The 15,145-nt window shown below is 46.4% G+C and overlaps 4 protein-coding genes across 4 annotated transcripts; 3 read left to right on the forward strand and 1 right to left on the reverse strand.

Moving 5' to 3' along the window:
- The first annotated feature begins 22 nt into the window (after positions 1 to 22).
- On the forward strand, positions 23 to 2,913 carry LY89DRAFT_53208 (uncharacterized protein). Its single transcript, XM_018208088.1, has 3 exons — positions 23 to 74; positions 133 to 1,177; positions 1,233 to 2,913. Exons 2-3 carry the CDS (start codon positions 181 to 183, stop codon positions 2,813 to 2,815), a joined length of 2,580 nt encoding a protein of 859 aa, XP_018071776.1. The 5' UTR covers positions 23 to 74; positions 133 to 180; the 3' UTR covers positions 2,816 to 2,913.
- Positions 2,914 to 4,395: 1,482 nt separating this feature from the next.
- LY89DRAFT_684469 (uncharacterized protein) lies at positions 4,396 to 6,422 on the forward strand. Its single transcript, XM_018214889.1, has 3 exons — positions 4,396 to 4,996; positions 5,053 to 5,262; positions 5,314 to 6,422. Exons 1-3 carry the CDS (start codon positions 4,471 to 4,473, stop codon positions 6,279 to 6,281), a joined length of 1,704 nt encoding a protein of 567 aa, XP_018071777.1. The 5' UTR covers positions 4,396 to 4,470; the 3' UTR covers positions 6,282 to 6,422.
- A 951-nt stretch (positions 6,423 to 7,373) lies between these two features.
- LY89DRAFT_707002 (uncharacterized protein) lies at positions 7,374 to 10,095 on the reverse strand (the record flags this gene model as incomplete). Its single annotated transcript, XM_018217569.1, has 5 exons — positions 7,374 to 7,422; positions 7,919 to 8,298; positions 8,353 to 8,599; positions 8,660 to 9,493; positions 9,809 to 10,095. 5 exons carry the CDS (start codon positions 10,093 to 10,095, stop codon positions 7,374 to 7,376), a joined length of 1,797 nt encoding a protein of 598 aa, XP_018071778.1.
- Positions 10,096 to 12,288: 2,193 nt separating this feature from the next.
- Positions 12,289 to 15,105, forward strand: LY89DRAFT_696859 (OPT superfamily oligopeptide transporter; the record flags this gene model as incomplete). Its single annotated transcript, XM_018216864.1, has 6 exons — positions 12,289 to 12,429; positions 12,488 to 12,733; positions 12,785 to 13,943; positions 14,001 to 14,256; positions 14,323 to 14,839; positions 14,902 to 15,105. 6 exons carry the CDS (start codon positions 12,289 to 12,291, stop codon positions 15,103 to 15,105), a joined length of 2,523 nt encoding a protein of 840 aa, XP_018071779.1.
- Between the last annotated feature and the right edge of the window lie 40 nt (positions 15,106 to 15,145).

The following is a 15,145-nucleotide window of genomic DNA, read 5'->3' on the forward strand; positions in this document are numbered from 1 at the left end:
TGACCAAAATTCCCGGAAGACAGTCGCTACGCCGGGAGAACCAAAGTTAAATGAGCCGAATAAAGTTAAGAGACGTAAGTTTAACCCTTTTATATGCTCTCTGATATTCAGGTGTTGACATGGTGCCGCCAGTGCTAGAAATTCTCATGGAAGGAATCTGTTTTGGGTTCGCACTTGCCAATGTCTTTAATCGCGAAGACACAACCAGCCTATTTCGTCATTTATGCCCATGACACCAAGTCCCAGAGTGCCGACAGTCGAGTCGTTCGCGATATCATCAGATATATGAAGCTAATGGACTCCCCGACTCGATCCGATAGAGTAGCTATTCTTCGCTCTGAAGATCCCGAGTCCGAAGCTCGAGATGACATACTCGCCAACCAATTCTGTCTCCTCCCTGAGCAGATTGCTACGAATCCAGTGAAGAAAGTCCTACTGTTCTATTCGCGAGTACTCCGTGACTATTGTACCTGTGTCGACGGTTCAACGTACGTTAAGGACCTCAAGGACACAGCACTGAACGAAATACAGAGGCTTAGATCGAACGATACCAACACCATAATTCTGAATACTCAGCGTGTTCTTGATATCCAAACCGCCATTCGAGCTGCAGTTAACAGACACACCAGAAAACCATGGTTCCACCACGTTCTCACTGAGATAGCTCTGCTCGATCTCAGGGTTTTGCTCAGCAAACAGCCTCTTAAAGTCATTCCTGTTGATTTACAATCCACCGACACGGTTCTTGAAGACCTTTCTTTCTTGAATCCTACCCAGCATTATGTGGTCCCTCCCCCACCAATAGTGGTCAAGGTAGATGCCGTGGAGCAGACACATAAGTTATTATTTAATCTTCTAGAGCGGATCCACGGTCAGCTTCCGCCCGTGGCACTATGGCTCCAGGAATTATATACTAGAGGAATCGAAAAGTTGGAGGAGAACAGGTCGCAGGCAGATGTTGTTTTCCGGGACGCACTTTGGCTGGATATTCGTGCGGAGTTGTGGAGAGCCCATATTGGTGGCTTGAGGCAGACGCCGTGGAGCCAGCGTCAAACTGAAAGGGGAGACCAAGAATGGGACATTCCATTTTTCAACCTCGAACCAGCCAAGCCCATTATCACACCGCCACCCCAGGTTATCCCGGAGCTACTTGTACCGCCGACCGAGGAGCAAAAGCGTGCGTGTTGTCTCTTCTCTCACTTCAAATACGATGCTAACAAGATGGGTATTAGGCATTCTTCAAACCTTGCTTTATTATGAGATGGATCGTAGGATTCATGAAATTGAAGACCCCTTTCCTAACACCCTTGAGTGGCTCTTTCACCATACCTCCTATTCAAAATGGTTGTCCGAAGGCAGCGGGATGTTGGGCATCCGAGGCGGTCCTGGCACTGGCAAGTCGACTGCTATAAAGGCTATGATACAGAGAGAGCAATCAAAATCAGAACCAAGTCATCTCCTCCTCTACTTCTTCTTCCATGGCCGTGGTGGCGAGCGCTCAAAGAACAGAGTTGGGATGTACCAAACCTTGTTATTCCAGCTACTCAACAAAGTGCCTTCAGCCGGTATCAACTACTGGCAGTGGGCTAAGGAGATTGGTCCCGAACATTTGTCAATGCCTAGTAATGCCGACACCCTCCGGGAGATGTTTCTCGACGCGCTTTTCGATGTGTGCACATTAGCTCGAGTCAGAGTCTTCCTGGACGCCCTCGACGAAGCTGGCGACGAAGAAGCTAGAGAGGTCATCGCAGACCTTCGGCGAATCAGCACTAAAGTAGGACTTATTTCCAGAGGCCTAAGTATCTGCTTTGCTTGTCGGTACTATCCAACCATCGTGGTTGACAACGGTCTTGAGATCAAGCTAGAGGATTACAATAAGGAGGACATAGGGCTGTTCATTCAGTCCTCTTTGAAGAAACTATCTGCCAGCTCCTTCAATGGAGACGAAGAGAAGCTGGACCGTTTAGTCACAGCTATTGATGAGCGATCGTCTGGGTTTTTTCTCTGGGCAAAATTGGCTGTGGGTGTCGTGAAACGGTCCATTGAAGAGGAACGAGGAATTAGGAATATCCTGCAACGCATCACCGAACAGCCGGCTCCGATCCAGGATTTGTATTCTCATATGCTTGCACAAACTCTGCAATCTGAAGGGGGTCGGAACATGACATTGGCACTCATCCGTTGGATTAGATTCTCATTTCGACCAATGACCTTGGAAGAGTTGCGATACGCATTGAGCTGGGATCAGAGCTTGGATCTGCAAGAAGATGCTCCGTCCAAATTATGCCAGCCTACAGTCGACTCCGACACCTCCATGCTCCGAATTCTAGAGCAGCACTTAAAGAGCTTCACACAAGTTGAGGAAGTTGTCGATGCTAATGGACAGGTAAAACCAACCGTCCAATTCATTCACCATACAGTCTACGAGTTTTTCTCGGACCCCCGCTTTCTTCACGACCTTGCATCTACCTCTACCTCTAGCTCTTGGTTTGGGCAGAATCATGATATGATGGCGCAAACATGTTACAACTTCATCAAGAGCAATTATAACAGCTGGTTTGAGCTAGGCAGGAATGAGATACAGAAGCTGCCATTCTGCGACTATGCTGCCCAATTCTGCTTTGTGCATGCCGAACAGGCGGCGTCTTACGGCATTTCGCAAGATTTCCTGTTGGAACAGCTTGGGCACAAAGCAGAGAGAGACGCTTTGATGCAGTGGGCAAAGGTATACGGGGCCGAGAACCTTGCTGAGCGGTCTCTTAGTCATTTCCCTACTTGGCATCAGATCGCTAAAGCTTTCAAGCTTGGGGGCTAAGGCACTGAAAACTGAGCATCTAAACATGGTTATGATCACTGGAATCATCAAGTATGCTAATACATGTGGTATGAGGGTGAGTCGATTTGCATGGAAATCCACGAATATTGAGCCAACTTCGAGGGCGTTTAATGGCTAGATTTTCAGATTACTATGTGTTTGATAGTATTGCCAATAATTTGATTCCGGTCGCGAATGATCTGCTTCATGCGGCTTGTGCTTTTAATGATTATGCGAATTCAGTCCCTCATTATGCAGACTACTGGCCTGGGTGAGCCCTATGATGTACATGGTCTTGAACCGACAATTAAATCGACGAGGAAACAGGAAGACAGAGAATGTTAAGTTATTGAATGGCACAGAAAACGAGAGTACAGGCGAGGATATAGAGAGGAAAAGTGCATCGGCAAGAAGAGATGGCAAGCTAGGGATATGTAGACTGGTGCAAATCCATGGGTCGTGGACATGTAAATTCATTAGGCGGGATTATGGTATAAATGGTAGCATACCTAGAGGATTTAAATTGGCCAACACCGTTCCAAGTTCAGATCACAGAACCACCATCATCCAACCCAAAAGCAAGGCCGCTCCACTTCCCCCCAAAGAGCACAACATAATCGATCTGGTTCGGTGGCGTAGACGTAAGATCACGATCCATCAATCTCAACTCCGGTCTGTGAGCGGTCAAAGTCCCGAAAAATCTACAGTCTATCCTCAAATCGAATGTGTGAAAGTCTTCGTTCATGACGCTAGAGAGGGGAGTCGATGTAAGCAGCATGATTAGAGAGGACTTTCGTTTCCATTGCTGCAAGAGCGAGGTGGCGAGGTGGAGTAGTTGTCCTTCGCGCACGAATTCACGGGCTAGGTCGTTCGGGGTAGGTAGATTGGTTTTTAAACTTGCGAGAAGAATGTCGCTTTAATCGTTGAGCGTCTCTTTTTTCACCCATCAATGCTCATCTGGAGGCAGCCTAGTCGGAAGCATGTCGTTTCGGAAATTGAGTAGCGGGTTTTCATTGAAGAACATGGGTGCCGAGATGGGTTTTATGATGGGAGTTGAGCGCAATCTCTATCCATATTTATTTTCAAATTCAACCTAACAATCCAACATCAGTGTATCACTCATCTACAACGGGCACTCATCTGTAGATCCCCGAGAGTGAACTGAAACCAACAACGCTGGAATGTCATGCCCCCAGCTCCTGGCACCATCGTTAGTAAGCAAGATGTCACTTTAGCGATGCTGTCACTGTGCGTCAAGTAATTAGCGCCTCCCAATATTCTTCACACCTGAAGTAGCTGTCAGCTAAGAAAGTGTGGCAACTAACTTGCAGTAATCTCCCCATTCATGTTTGCTGCAGGGTTCCCCGATCTGTCGGCGGCCGTACTTGGCTAGCAGAAAACCAGATTCCCATTGCCATTTACCATAGTTCTATAGTATTACCCGGTTCTTGGAAATGTAAGGCTGCCAAGAAGCGGAGTGACGATGCAGTGCCGATGTAACACCATGTCGGAATGGGGCAATGAGCGAAGCGCCAGCCTCACCTGTTGAGGCTGAGAATTGCCAATAATGCGCCCAAAGATCCAAGGTAGATAAGCTGTTTCGAATACTTCGATTTTTCCAGATACTGTTCTTTTCTCCTTCCTTGCTTACAAAAATGCAAGAAATCCCTTTTTCTGGCGGTAGCTCCAATCGTTACCAGACTCTTGTTGAACGCACTTCTGTCGGAATACCCACATTTGCCCCTCTCCACAAATTTCTCTTGAGCGAGGCGAGTGATAATATCACTTGCAAAATCTCCTTGATCGACTTTGACGAGGACCACCATACGGGTGAGGAACAGGGCCAACATCCAAACACTCAGAAGAAAGAAAAGACCATTGAGCCTCAAACTATCAAGCCTGAAAGTCTGGAAGATCTGCTGAAGCAGCCTGCTACTCATAGACTTCTCCTTGTTGAAAATCTAACTCGGAATGTGATCATTTTACTGGGCACATACTGGAACGTACCTCCAGACTTTTTCTTAGCACATCTCGAAAACTCAAACTGGTATAGCCTTCAAAACATTCCCCAGATTTTGCCAGGTCTTAGTTCTATCCAAAGTTTCGATGGCTACGTCCGGTTCCAGTTCATTGGCCCTCGAGAATTTGAGATTGAAGGATCTGCAGGCCCGCAGGCTCCAGGTATGATCAAACTTTCACTCATTGCGACTAGAACTTGACAAGATAACGTTTCGTAGGTGCATCTGGTGATCATAACTTATTGCCAGACCGAATCCACGAAGACTGTGCAACGGCATCTGTGCCCAGAGTTGCAGGTGGATTCACACCGTTCCCGCCGCCAAATACAGATCCGGACGATGATTGTGAGACTAAAATGAATCCAGTGGCTTTTGTCAGGAATTCAGTCACCATATGGTTTGACCAAGAGGGCGAAAAGTGGCGAAGAGGTTTGTGTCTTCACCACAGTCCGAGATAAGATGCTAACTTTTGTTACCAAGGCATTGTTTTGTTCGACCCAGCTTTTGCAGCCAAAGATGATCGCCTCAACAAGAAAGAAAATTCGAAATATCGTTCTTTCATTCGCAGACGTCCACCATTAGAAGGTTATTCGAAAGACGATATCGATCAACGAAGCTCGTATAAAGAGTCGTTCCAAAAGTGTTTGCAGCACAATAAGCAGGTCAGGGAAGCTGTTGGGGTTCCAAGACCATTCGTTCTCCTCGAAGATCTGTGCCGTATCATTGCTTCGGAATGGCTAGTCTTCAATACTTACATTGAAAGAGAGTTGAACAACATCGAAAGCTGGTTTGAGGAGCTGGGGGAGAATTGTAACGAGAAGCAGCTTCACGACCTTCTGCTACAATTGATGCGAGCACGTCGCCGGGTGACCAAGTATGATACACTTGTGAGCGATCAACTCGATTTATGCCCTGCGCATTGGAAACACGACTCTGCTCAGATAAGGGCCTCTTGTCCGGTTTCAGGTGCTTCTGCGACCTCATTTTCGTCACCCTTGCATGACTTTCATCAAGTCAGCAGTCACCTTACGCACAACAAGACCCGCATCTCTCAATCAATCAAGATGGTGACCTCGCTCATGGCCGTTCGTCTCAACAACCTTGTTGCACAACAGAACAAAGTCATAGCCTCTCAGAGTTCGACGCTCGTCAAGCAGAACAGAAACTTGACAAAACAGACGGAGACAATGGCACGGCAGAACAGGCTAGCAGAAGCGCGAAACTCCAGCTTGGCTTTCTTGACAGGGGTTACGAGCTTTCTTCTACCATTTACTACGATTGCGGCCTTCATGGCAATTCCTACGGAGAATGGACTCGGACCTGGATCTGAAAGACAGTGGGTATACTGGGTGTCATCCAGCTTGTTGGCTTCGGGCCTCGTTTTGGCGTTTTATTTTGATTACCGGAGAGAGACTAAGAAGGCAAATCACACAGGCGATGATAAGTGATTGTAATGCTGAGAGCGCTGTAGACGCAGGTAGCGCAGATCTGTCGTGATTTCTGACAAATACCAAACAAACATACTATGTGACCCCTTCAGTGAGACTTGACACTCCCCGAAGAACATGTACAGTACAAACCTTGTTGCGAATTCTTTTAGAAGTATGAGAGACAAACTATTAGGTTCTAGAGTACCGAGAACATTGCAACATACTCCATTACATCGAAACTTGCTTGCTATTCGAACTTTTGTTCTTATCCACACTCGTGTTTATCATGACTATATATTGTTAACCAGTGCATTTCACCCTTTAGACCTCCTCTTCAGCATTATTAGTAACAACGGCCGTTAACGTAACGAACATGGGGACAAAAGTCCGTGCGTTCAGGCTGTAGAACCTCGAAATTAAAACTCTTCACATTAGGACTAAACTATCAACAACTCCACCATTATGGATCCTTTTACCACTCCACCTATGTCTCCACGTCTCCCAGGTGCAGAGATCAGAACCAAGCACAAAGAGGGCATACGCCGGCTCTTCAAATTCGCTAAAATAGGCCTGCAACAGCTCCAGGGCTACTACCACCTAGGAGACAGCACAGTTAGGAAGATCCTACTATACGATGTGCCTGAAAGAGCGCGCCCTACACGCACAGGGAGACCCAGAGAATCCCTCAATGAACAGGAGGTTAGAGATATTATTGAGTATATTTGCACCGACCATGCAACTAGAGTGCTGAATTGGATCCAAATACACGATGAATTGCAACTCTCTTGCTCTGTCAAGACCCTCAAACGCCGCTGCAAAGAAGCTGGATACTACTCTTGTATCTGCTGCCAAAAGCCCTACCTCACTAAGACCCAAGCCAATGCGCGGTGGCTGTGGGGGATAGCACACATGTTTTGGACTATTTGGGAATGGAGTCAGATACTGTACTCAGATGAGGTCACATTTCAAGTTGGAGGGAAGAAATGCAAGCAGAGGTGTATTAGGAATAAGAAGGAACGCTGTCATCCTGACTGCATTCAATTCCAAATGCATAGAGGTGGCACTATTCCTGTACACTTCTTTGGTGCTGTAGGCTACGGATACAAAAGTCTATTGATCAACATTCATGGAACTGGGAAGAGTGGGGCATTTACACAAACTGATTACCTTGCTCAAGTACTCAAGCCTTATATTCAGGATTTTTTAGCTGCTTTTGCGGCTGTTTTGGGGCCTGGGAAGACCCCTCAGTTCATGGAAGACGGCAACTCTGCTCACGGCCACAAGACTACTAGCAATATTTGTGCTACTTGGCGTACTTCTATGGGTATTACTCTATTCCCCCATCCTGCAGTTAGCCCTGATATGAATCCTATTGAGAAGTGCTGGAGGAGAATAAAACAAGCTCTCCATAGGCGCCTAAGGCAGCCAACAACTAAGGTTCAAATGGTTGTAGCAGTATTAGAAGAATGGGACAAAATTCCTCAGGAATGGATCAATGGGCTTATTGAGCAGCAGGACTTCTGGGTACACGACTTAATTAAGCGATGTGGCTGGTCTACAGCTAATTAATTAATAAAATTCATGATTCTGATGCCCTGAACGCACGGACTTTTGTCCCCATGTTCGTAACCATATTATCACCCTCATCAATTGACCCATTCTCCTTCAAATTTCCGTCAAGATTCAATACCACCTCCACAACCTTACTATCCTCCACCACTTTCGGATGTCTTTTAGCAAAATACCTCGCGCACATGAAAATGCTCCAATAACAACTCGCTACATTAACAACTGTTAATACACACTTGTATGGAAGATAGAAGCATAGTGCTTTAGTCGAAAGAGCTTGGGTTGTGATTGTGCCGTCTGGACGGACTTTTACTTTGCGGCGGAGGTGGATGAGGTTAAAAATTAGCGTATTAGCGAAATACAAGACGAGTGTACCAGCTAGAAGGTATCCGCAAAATGCAGGACGGACAACAAAAGATATCGGAAGGACGAATGGAGTAAGCAAATGGAGGAGAGTCTCGTAGACCTATGGTATTTGTGTTAGCTTCCAGTTCTCAATGTTTGAAAAGAATCTGCCTACCTCTTGAAAGACAAAAATCTTCGCGCCAATTTCCCAGAAGCCCAACTTCCAAGAAAATGGAATATACCTCATATTCCAATACAATCCATTCACGAAAAAGAAGTTCCATCTCTCGAACCTCTGTTTCCAAACAGTCATCTCGCCAAATCCACCTCTTTCGCCTCCGCCTCCGCTCCAGAAAATAGCAGCACGCGTCTCAGTCTCGACAAACACCTCACTATTCATCACAATTCGACTTCCCAACGTCCTAGCCACGTGTCCAAAGAACTAGTCCTCACTAACCGAAAAGCCAGGATGTTCGTAGAACGTCTGTAAAAGAAATTCACGATCCCACATACTGATCGCGCCATGAGGAAGTGTAGCAGAGCCAACGAGACCAGAAAATTGGCGCTGCAGACCGGAAAGTTTGTATTCGAGATCTTGTGCTTGTTGGACCAGGGTTCCTTTACTGCAGTTTGGTCCTACAGACGTGATTGTGTACCCTATGCATTTGATCCTCTCCGAAAACTTCTCAGTGCCAAGCGGAAACGTGGGAGGTAGGAGACAATCATCATCGATGAGAAGAATGTGTGGGAAGCGTTTCGAGACGTGACAACCTACGAACTGGGCGATGATTTCGGAGCCGAGAGGAGACCAGGTGTGTGATACGCCGTATGAAGCGCAGACGTCGCCGGTGTTGTCGAGAGGAGTGGGAGAATTACCGTTGGCAATTACGAAGATGTTTTGACGGGGAAAGATCTTGAGTGCTGCCTCCAAGGTGGCGCCAATGATTTTCCCGGATTTGTAACATGGAATCAAGAGAGCGACGTCTGTTGGTGGTGGATCTCCAGTGGTTGTAGGTACTGGCAGTGGATCCTTGTCGAAGAAAACGAAGGGTGGTAAGAAGGCATATATCGCTGCCAGTCTTACAGTGATTGCAAACCCTCCTGAAATGACGAACTTATGGTCAACAACCCAATAGAGCCAGTACACAGCTCCCTTCCACAATGGCAGACCGACCAACACAAGATAGATGAATGCAACAATCAAAACGTATATAGAATACTCGAACAACGTCTGCACCCACGGGCTTCTTCGGATCCTCTCCTGCTTGTATTTTGCTTTCTCATAGAGACTGTACAAGCTTGTTTTTCTTGCAGTTCTTGAAATTGCCAATGACATCCGGTTCCTGACGCCGCCTGCCGAACCTCTTATCCTATGAGTCCTGGTTCTTTGTAGATGGAGTGGCTGTATCTCGTCTCCTCCATTTGCAAAATCGTGAGCTCCCACTCTCCCTGGCTTGATTGGCTCGAAACCACCTTCGTCTTTCTTCGGGAAAGCATAGCGGTCCAAGTCGTATGTGAGGAATAACATGCTCTCGTCTCGGGTTGCTTTTCCGTTGACAGGACTTGACGAGGGTGTGCTGTAGCTTGAGGACGAGCCTGGACCACTGATGGTGTTCCTGTTCGATCGGGACGTTGGTGACGGCATTTGCAAGGGATCTACCGAATCTTCGGTTACTCGACTCGCTGGACTTCGAGCAGCAATCGGCATGGTATTTGCAGAAGGGAATTGTTGACCTGTTTCTCGTGTTCTGGCAAGGGCTCCCATATTTATTGTTGCTCCTCTCCCTCTCCTCCTCAATTCTCCATCGGCACTTCGTTGCACATGGTCGATAGGCCTTGAAGCAGTTTCGATCTCAAGGCCCGCTTCGAAAGGATTTCGTGAAAGCAGAATGCCTTTTGGAACAACTAGGTTCGCCATAATTCGACGACTTGAGAGTATTTGCTTGCACAATAAAGAGGACGAGACGCAACATTTTGAAGAAACCACCTACCTTTTAAACGATGCCGGACCGTGTGTTCTGTTCGGAGTCGTTGCTGAAGATTTGGGGCAAGAAACACTTACTTAAGATCGTCGTGGAGAAAGGTCCTTGTAGGTTAAGCGCAGGGAACAGCTACAATGATGATTGAACTAGCAATAAGCTTCGATCTTAAAGACATCCCGTCGACAAGCTTCCAGAAAAACTAATAGAGAAGAAGTTTACAATCCGGAAGCACATCCGACCCGGTTCCTTGGTTAAAGAACTCTTTCGGCAATTGTAGTGGGCCTCGCACTTCTGTAGACGCCCTTCCAATAATGCATCACAACTCCTATTCATCTTTGATACTCTCGTTGCAATTCATATTGCAAAGAGCAACTTCTTATATTGTCCCATAAGAGGCGTACTCTTGCTTTTTGGATGTTGAAATACGTGAGTCCAAATTGCAGAGATTCGATGATGAGTTGAACGGATTTCGAAATTCATACCAACATCAGGTCTTCCGTTAAACTGTTATATAATTGCCAACGGTGCATCTGCATCCCCCACAAGACCCACACAGTCTCCACTTGGTGCATTACCGAATCGGGCTGGAAAGCAGAGATTTGCATTTCATTGCCGGCTCAGGGAAAACCGTTCGTATCAAACTTAAATGAGCCGCATGATGTAGGTGGCCTCACTGCGTGGAACGCATGTTGGAGGAAGAAATCTTGATTAATTCGATTTGAAGGAACATTAATCATTCCAGTCTCGGGGTAGTGACAATAGTATCTTCCAATTCCTATGTCTTGACAATACTTGCAAAGCTACAACTTCGTATGTTTCTTGAGAGGGAAAATAAAGAGAGGGGGATCTCGGAACGCAAATAAAGAACCCCACGAGGTCGGAAAACGGCTGTGTAGCCGGTCATGCTATTCAAGCCCCACTTCCATTACGTCCCGCCAGTGTTAACCTCATCCGATTTTAGTCAGTGAAAAATATATATATAAGGAACTTCGCATACATGGCATCGATGCATTTAAATCTCTTCATGAAGAGCTACCGAGCTGGTAAACATATCATTCTTCAGTGAGTTATACCTGCCATCGACATTGTGGTGAGACTTCGGCATCATTGGCTCAGTTCGAGGAGCTTTTGTCACGGTAGAATACAAAGGTCGACAACAATTCTTCTACAATCAAGGAGTAAGACATTAAGGGAACAAACCAAATAAATCAAAATCATGGACATCTGATTGGTGGACTTGCAGATATTTTACATATACTCCGGTCCCAGGCGAATCATTCAGTAAGGCTTGAAGTAAGAAGTGAAGATACGACCAATCCATACGGACCTTGTCGCAGATGTTGATGGAAGATGATTATCTGGGTCAGTAGGGCTGAACCAGGGCATAGGGGCAACCCCTTTCTCGCTTAGATCAAAATTCCAGTCAACACCAGCCCCAAACAACCCAGCACGCGCGAAGACCCGAAGACTTTCACTGTCTTAATACCTCTGAGATGGAGTGTGAGTGGGATGGGATACCGTTATCATGGCCCACTGCTCTTGTTCGTGTGAATTCGGCAGATGTCACCGGCTGCCTCGCTTGGCACCTGCCACATCAAGTAAACCCTTGGCCGGATAAAGAGCGCGGCGAAGTTTCGTTGCAGATCAACCCAGTAACACCAACGATAAGATATTGCAAATAGCACGCCATATAAGAAATAGGTATAGACTCCATTTCAGTACAGGCTCGCAGCGATAACGCTTGAAGTCATGCGACCATGGGCGCACATTGGCTACTGCTTCTTGACATCCAGTTTGGATCCCCCCCACTTACTCGCGACGGTCGTTCACGGAACCAATGGATGGGCCGCATTTGGAGGGTGAATGAAGGAGACCGTGCTTTGCCTATATATTCTACATGGATCGCGTTGACATGCACATGTCAGTTGTTTCCAGTATTCGATATCCAGATAGGTCATCGTGGTTTCATGATGGAGAAGGACACGATCGTTCAGGACTCGAGAGAGCCACATGATAATGGTATCTATGAAGAAAAAGCTCCAGCTGTTAGTCGCTTCTGTGTTACACACATTGCCTCTCGGCTGATAAGATGCTACAGACCAATTACGATCCTGTTGACATATCTCTGGATGCCATTGAGACGTGCGTGTGACCCTGCTTACCCTTTCCATACCAAACTGACGACAATAAGGGACCTCAACGTAACTGAAGATGACCTACTTCAGGCTAGAGAACATGCGAAAGATCTCAGCCTCGAGGAAACTCGTGAGGTAGACTTGAACTCTTCATACTGCACCTGTCGTCTTGAATACTGATAGGTCTTGATAGATGATGATCAAAGTCCACAGAATCCATGAAAAGGACCCCAATTTCCCCGTCATCATCCTCGACAAAGTCAATGCGTTCATCAACAATCAAGACGTTTTTGATCACCCAGAGAACTATGCCGACCTCATCTATGAGATCAAGACGGAGGCTGCTTTGATTACCAACAATAGTCCTTACGCAGAAGTGCGAGCTGTTGTTGACAACACGGATGATGTGAACATGCCATGTTCTACAATACGGGCTTGGGTACGTAATCAGTCAGTCCTTCTTACCCTCATTGCTTATATGGCTCCACAGGTAATAGGACTCATGTTCGTCGTCTTGATTGCGTTCATCAACCAACTTTTCTCTATCAGACAACCTCAGATCTCTGTCACTGCAAATGTAGCACAGTTGCTGTGCTACCCAGTCGGCAAAGCAGCAGAGGCTGTGCTTCCTGACTGGGGATTCACACTCTTCGGCACCCGGCACAGCTTGAATCCTGGGAAGTTCTCGACAAAAGAACACATGTTGATAACTATCATGGCAAGTGTTGGCTACGCTACACCATATACAGACAACATCATTTGGTCTCAGTATCTTCCACAATACTTCAATCAAGGCTATGCCGGCCACTTCGGTTACCAGATTTTGATCGCCCTGTCTACGAACTTCATTGGCTACGGTGTTGCTGGTCTCTGCAGACGCTTCCTCGTCTACCCCGCATACTGCGTGTGGCCTGCATCTCTTGTCACAATTGCTCTGAATGATGCTTTTCATACCGAAAAGAATATTCCCGTCCCAGGACCTTTCAAGAAGTTTTTCACCACCTCGCGATTACGATTTTTCTGTTACTCATATTCAGCCATGTTTATCTACTTTTGGTTTCCAGACTACATTTTCCAAGCTCTAAGCATCTTCAACTGGATGTCCTGGATTGCGCCAAACAATGTCAATCTCAACACTGTCACTGGTATGAATAATGGTGTTGGAATCAATCCATTCCCGACTTTCGACTGGAATATTTTATTGTGGGACTCTCCGCCACAGGATCCATTGATGGTACCATTCTTCAACACTGCCAATAAATTCGTTGGCTGCTTTCTCTCGGCTTTTGTCATTCTTGGCATATGGTACTCCAATGCTTTCAACACCGGCTATCTTCCACTTAACTCCAACAGAGTCTTTGATCATTTTGGAGAACTATATAATGTTTCCAAAGCTATTAATGCGAAGGGGTTGTTTGATGCTGAGAAATATGAGGCATACTCCCCCGCCAACCTTTCCGCTGGGTACTCCACACTGTACATGTTCTTCTTTGCAACATACACAGCCACTATAACCTATGCGTACCTGTACCATCGCCATGAGATCATCATGGGTTTCCGCAATCTGTATAACAGCTTCCGCAAAGATAAAGACATCGCGTATGAATACACTGATGTTCATAATCGGCTCATGTCTGCATATCCAGAAGGTCGGTACCAAAGTTCTTCGTCTCTTACCTATGTTCTAGCTAATCACAGTTTCACAGTCCCCGAGTGGTGGTTTATGATATGTCTTCTTTGCGCGATTGGCATGGGATGTGCAGCGATTGCTGGCTGGGAGACATATACAACCGTCGGCGTTGTGTTCTATGGTATTGTCATGTGTTTGATCTTTGTCATACCCATCGGTATCATCAAAGCCGTTACCGGAATCGAAGTCACGCTGAACGTTCTTGCCGAGTTTATTGGTGGTTCATGGGTTGCTGGGAATGCTCTAGCTATGAACTACTTCAAGAGTTACGGGTAAGAACAGTCGTCTTTTTTCACCAAAGTTTCTGTTACAAGCGGAATCTTACAATTTATATGCAGATATGTCACCTGTGCCCACGCTCTTCGATTCGCGAATGATTTGAAGCTGGCACACTACATCAAAATTCCTCCAAGACAGACATTCTGGGCACAGATGATCGCGACCATCGTCTCAAGTTTAGTCTGTACCGGTGTCTTGAATTTCCAGATGAATCAGATCGAGGGTGTGTGCACTCCAACGCAAAAGAATCATTACACTTGTCCCGGTATCAATCAATTCTTCACTGCTGCCGTCCTTTGGGGAACCATCGGTCCTAAAAAGGTCTTTGGCAAGGGCGGGCAATATACTGTCCTCCTCGTTGGCTTTCCACTCGGCTTCGTCTTACCATTCTTCATTTACTGGGCCCAGAAGAAGTTCCCCAAGCAGACTTGGCTTCGCCAAACTCATATTGTGGCAATGATGTATGGCGCTATCGCTTGGGCTCCATACAATGTCAGTTATCTGTGGCCAGGTGTGCCAATCGGTTGGTTGAGCATGATTTACATGAAGAAAAGGTTCCTTGCTTTCTGGTCGAAGGTAAGATTACGTTGTCTTCTCACGATTCTTACCCCTTGCTCCCGAAACTGACTTTGATGTAGTATAATTATGTTCTCTCCGCCTCATTCTCCTCCGCTATTGCCATCGCTGCGATTATCATCTTCTTTGCTCTGCAGTGGACTGAGATAACACTTGATTGGTGGGGCAACGATGTCAGTTTCCAGGGATGCGAGGGTACGCCTTGTGTGTTACATACGCTTGCTCCAGGAGAATACTTTGGTCCGAGAATTGGAGAGTTTCACTAGTCTTGTTCTACCGATTCGGATTGTAGGCTATGTTTGGGGT

The sequence above is a fragment of the Mollisia scopiformis genome (assembly GCF_001500285.1).
Source record: "Mollisia scopiformis unplaced genomic scaffold LY89scaffold_11, whole genome shotgun sequence".
NCBI classification, from domain to species: Eukaryota; Fungi; Ascomycota; class Leotiomycetes; order Helotiales; family Mollisiaceae; genus Mollisia; species Mollisia scopiformis.

Excerpts from the sequence above, each read along its gene's own strand:
- LY89DRAFT_53208 (XM_018208088.1), top strand. The coding sequence starts at position 181 with ATGTCTTTAATCGCGAAGACACAACCAGCCTATTTCGTCATTTATGCC. Across the intron at positions 1,178-1,232 it reads GCCGACCGAGGAGCAAAAGC|GCATTCTTCAAACCTTGCTT; the intron begins GTGCGTGTTGTC and ends GATGGGTATTAG.
- LY89DRAFT_684469 (XM_018214889.1), top strand. The coding sequence starts at position 4,471 with ATGCAAGAAATCCCTTTTTCTGGCGGTAGCTCCAATCGTTACCAGACT. Across the intron at positions 4,997-5,052 it reads TGCAGGCCCGCAGGCTCCAG|GTGCATCTGGTGATCATAAC; the intron begins GTATGATCAAAC and ends AACGTTTCGTAG. Across the intron at positions 5,263-5,313 it reads GGGCGAAAAGTGGCGAAGAG|GCATTGTTTTGTTCGACCCA; the intron begins GTTTGTGTCTTC and ends TTTGTTACCAAG.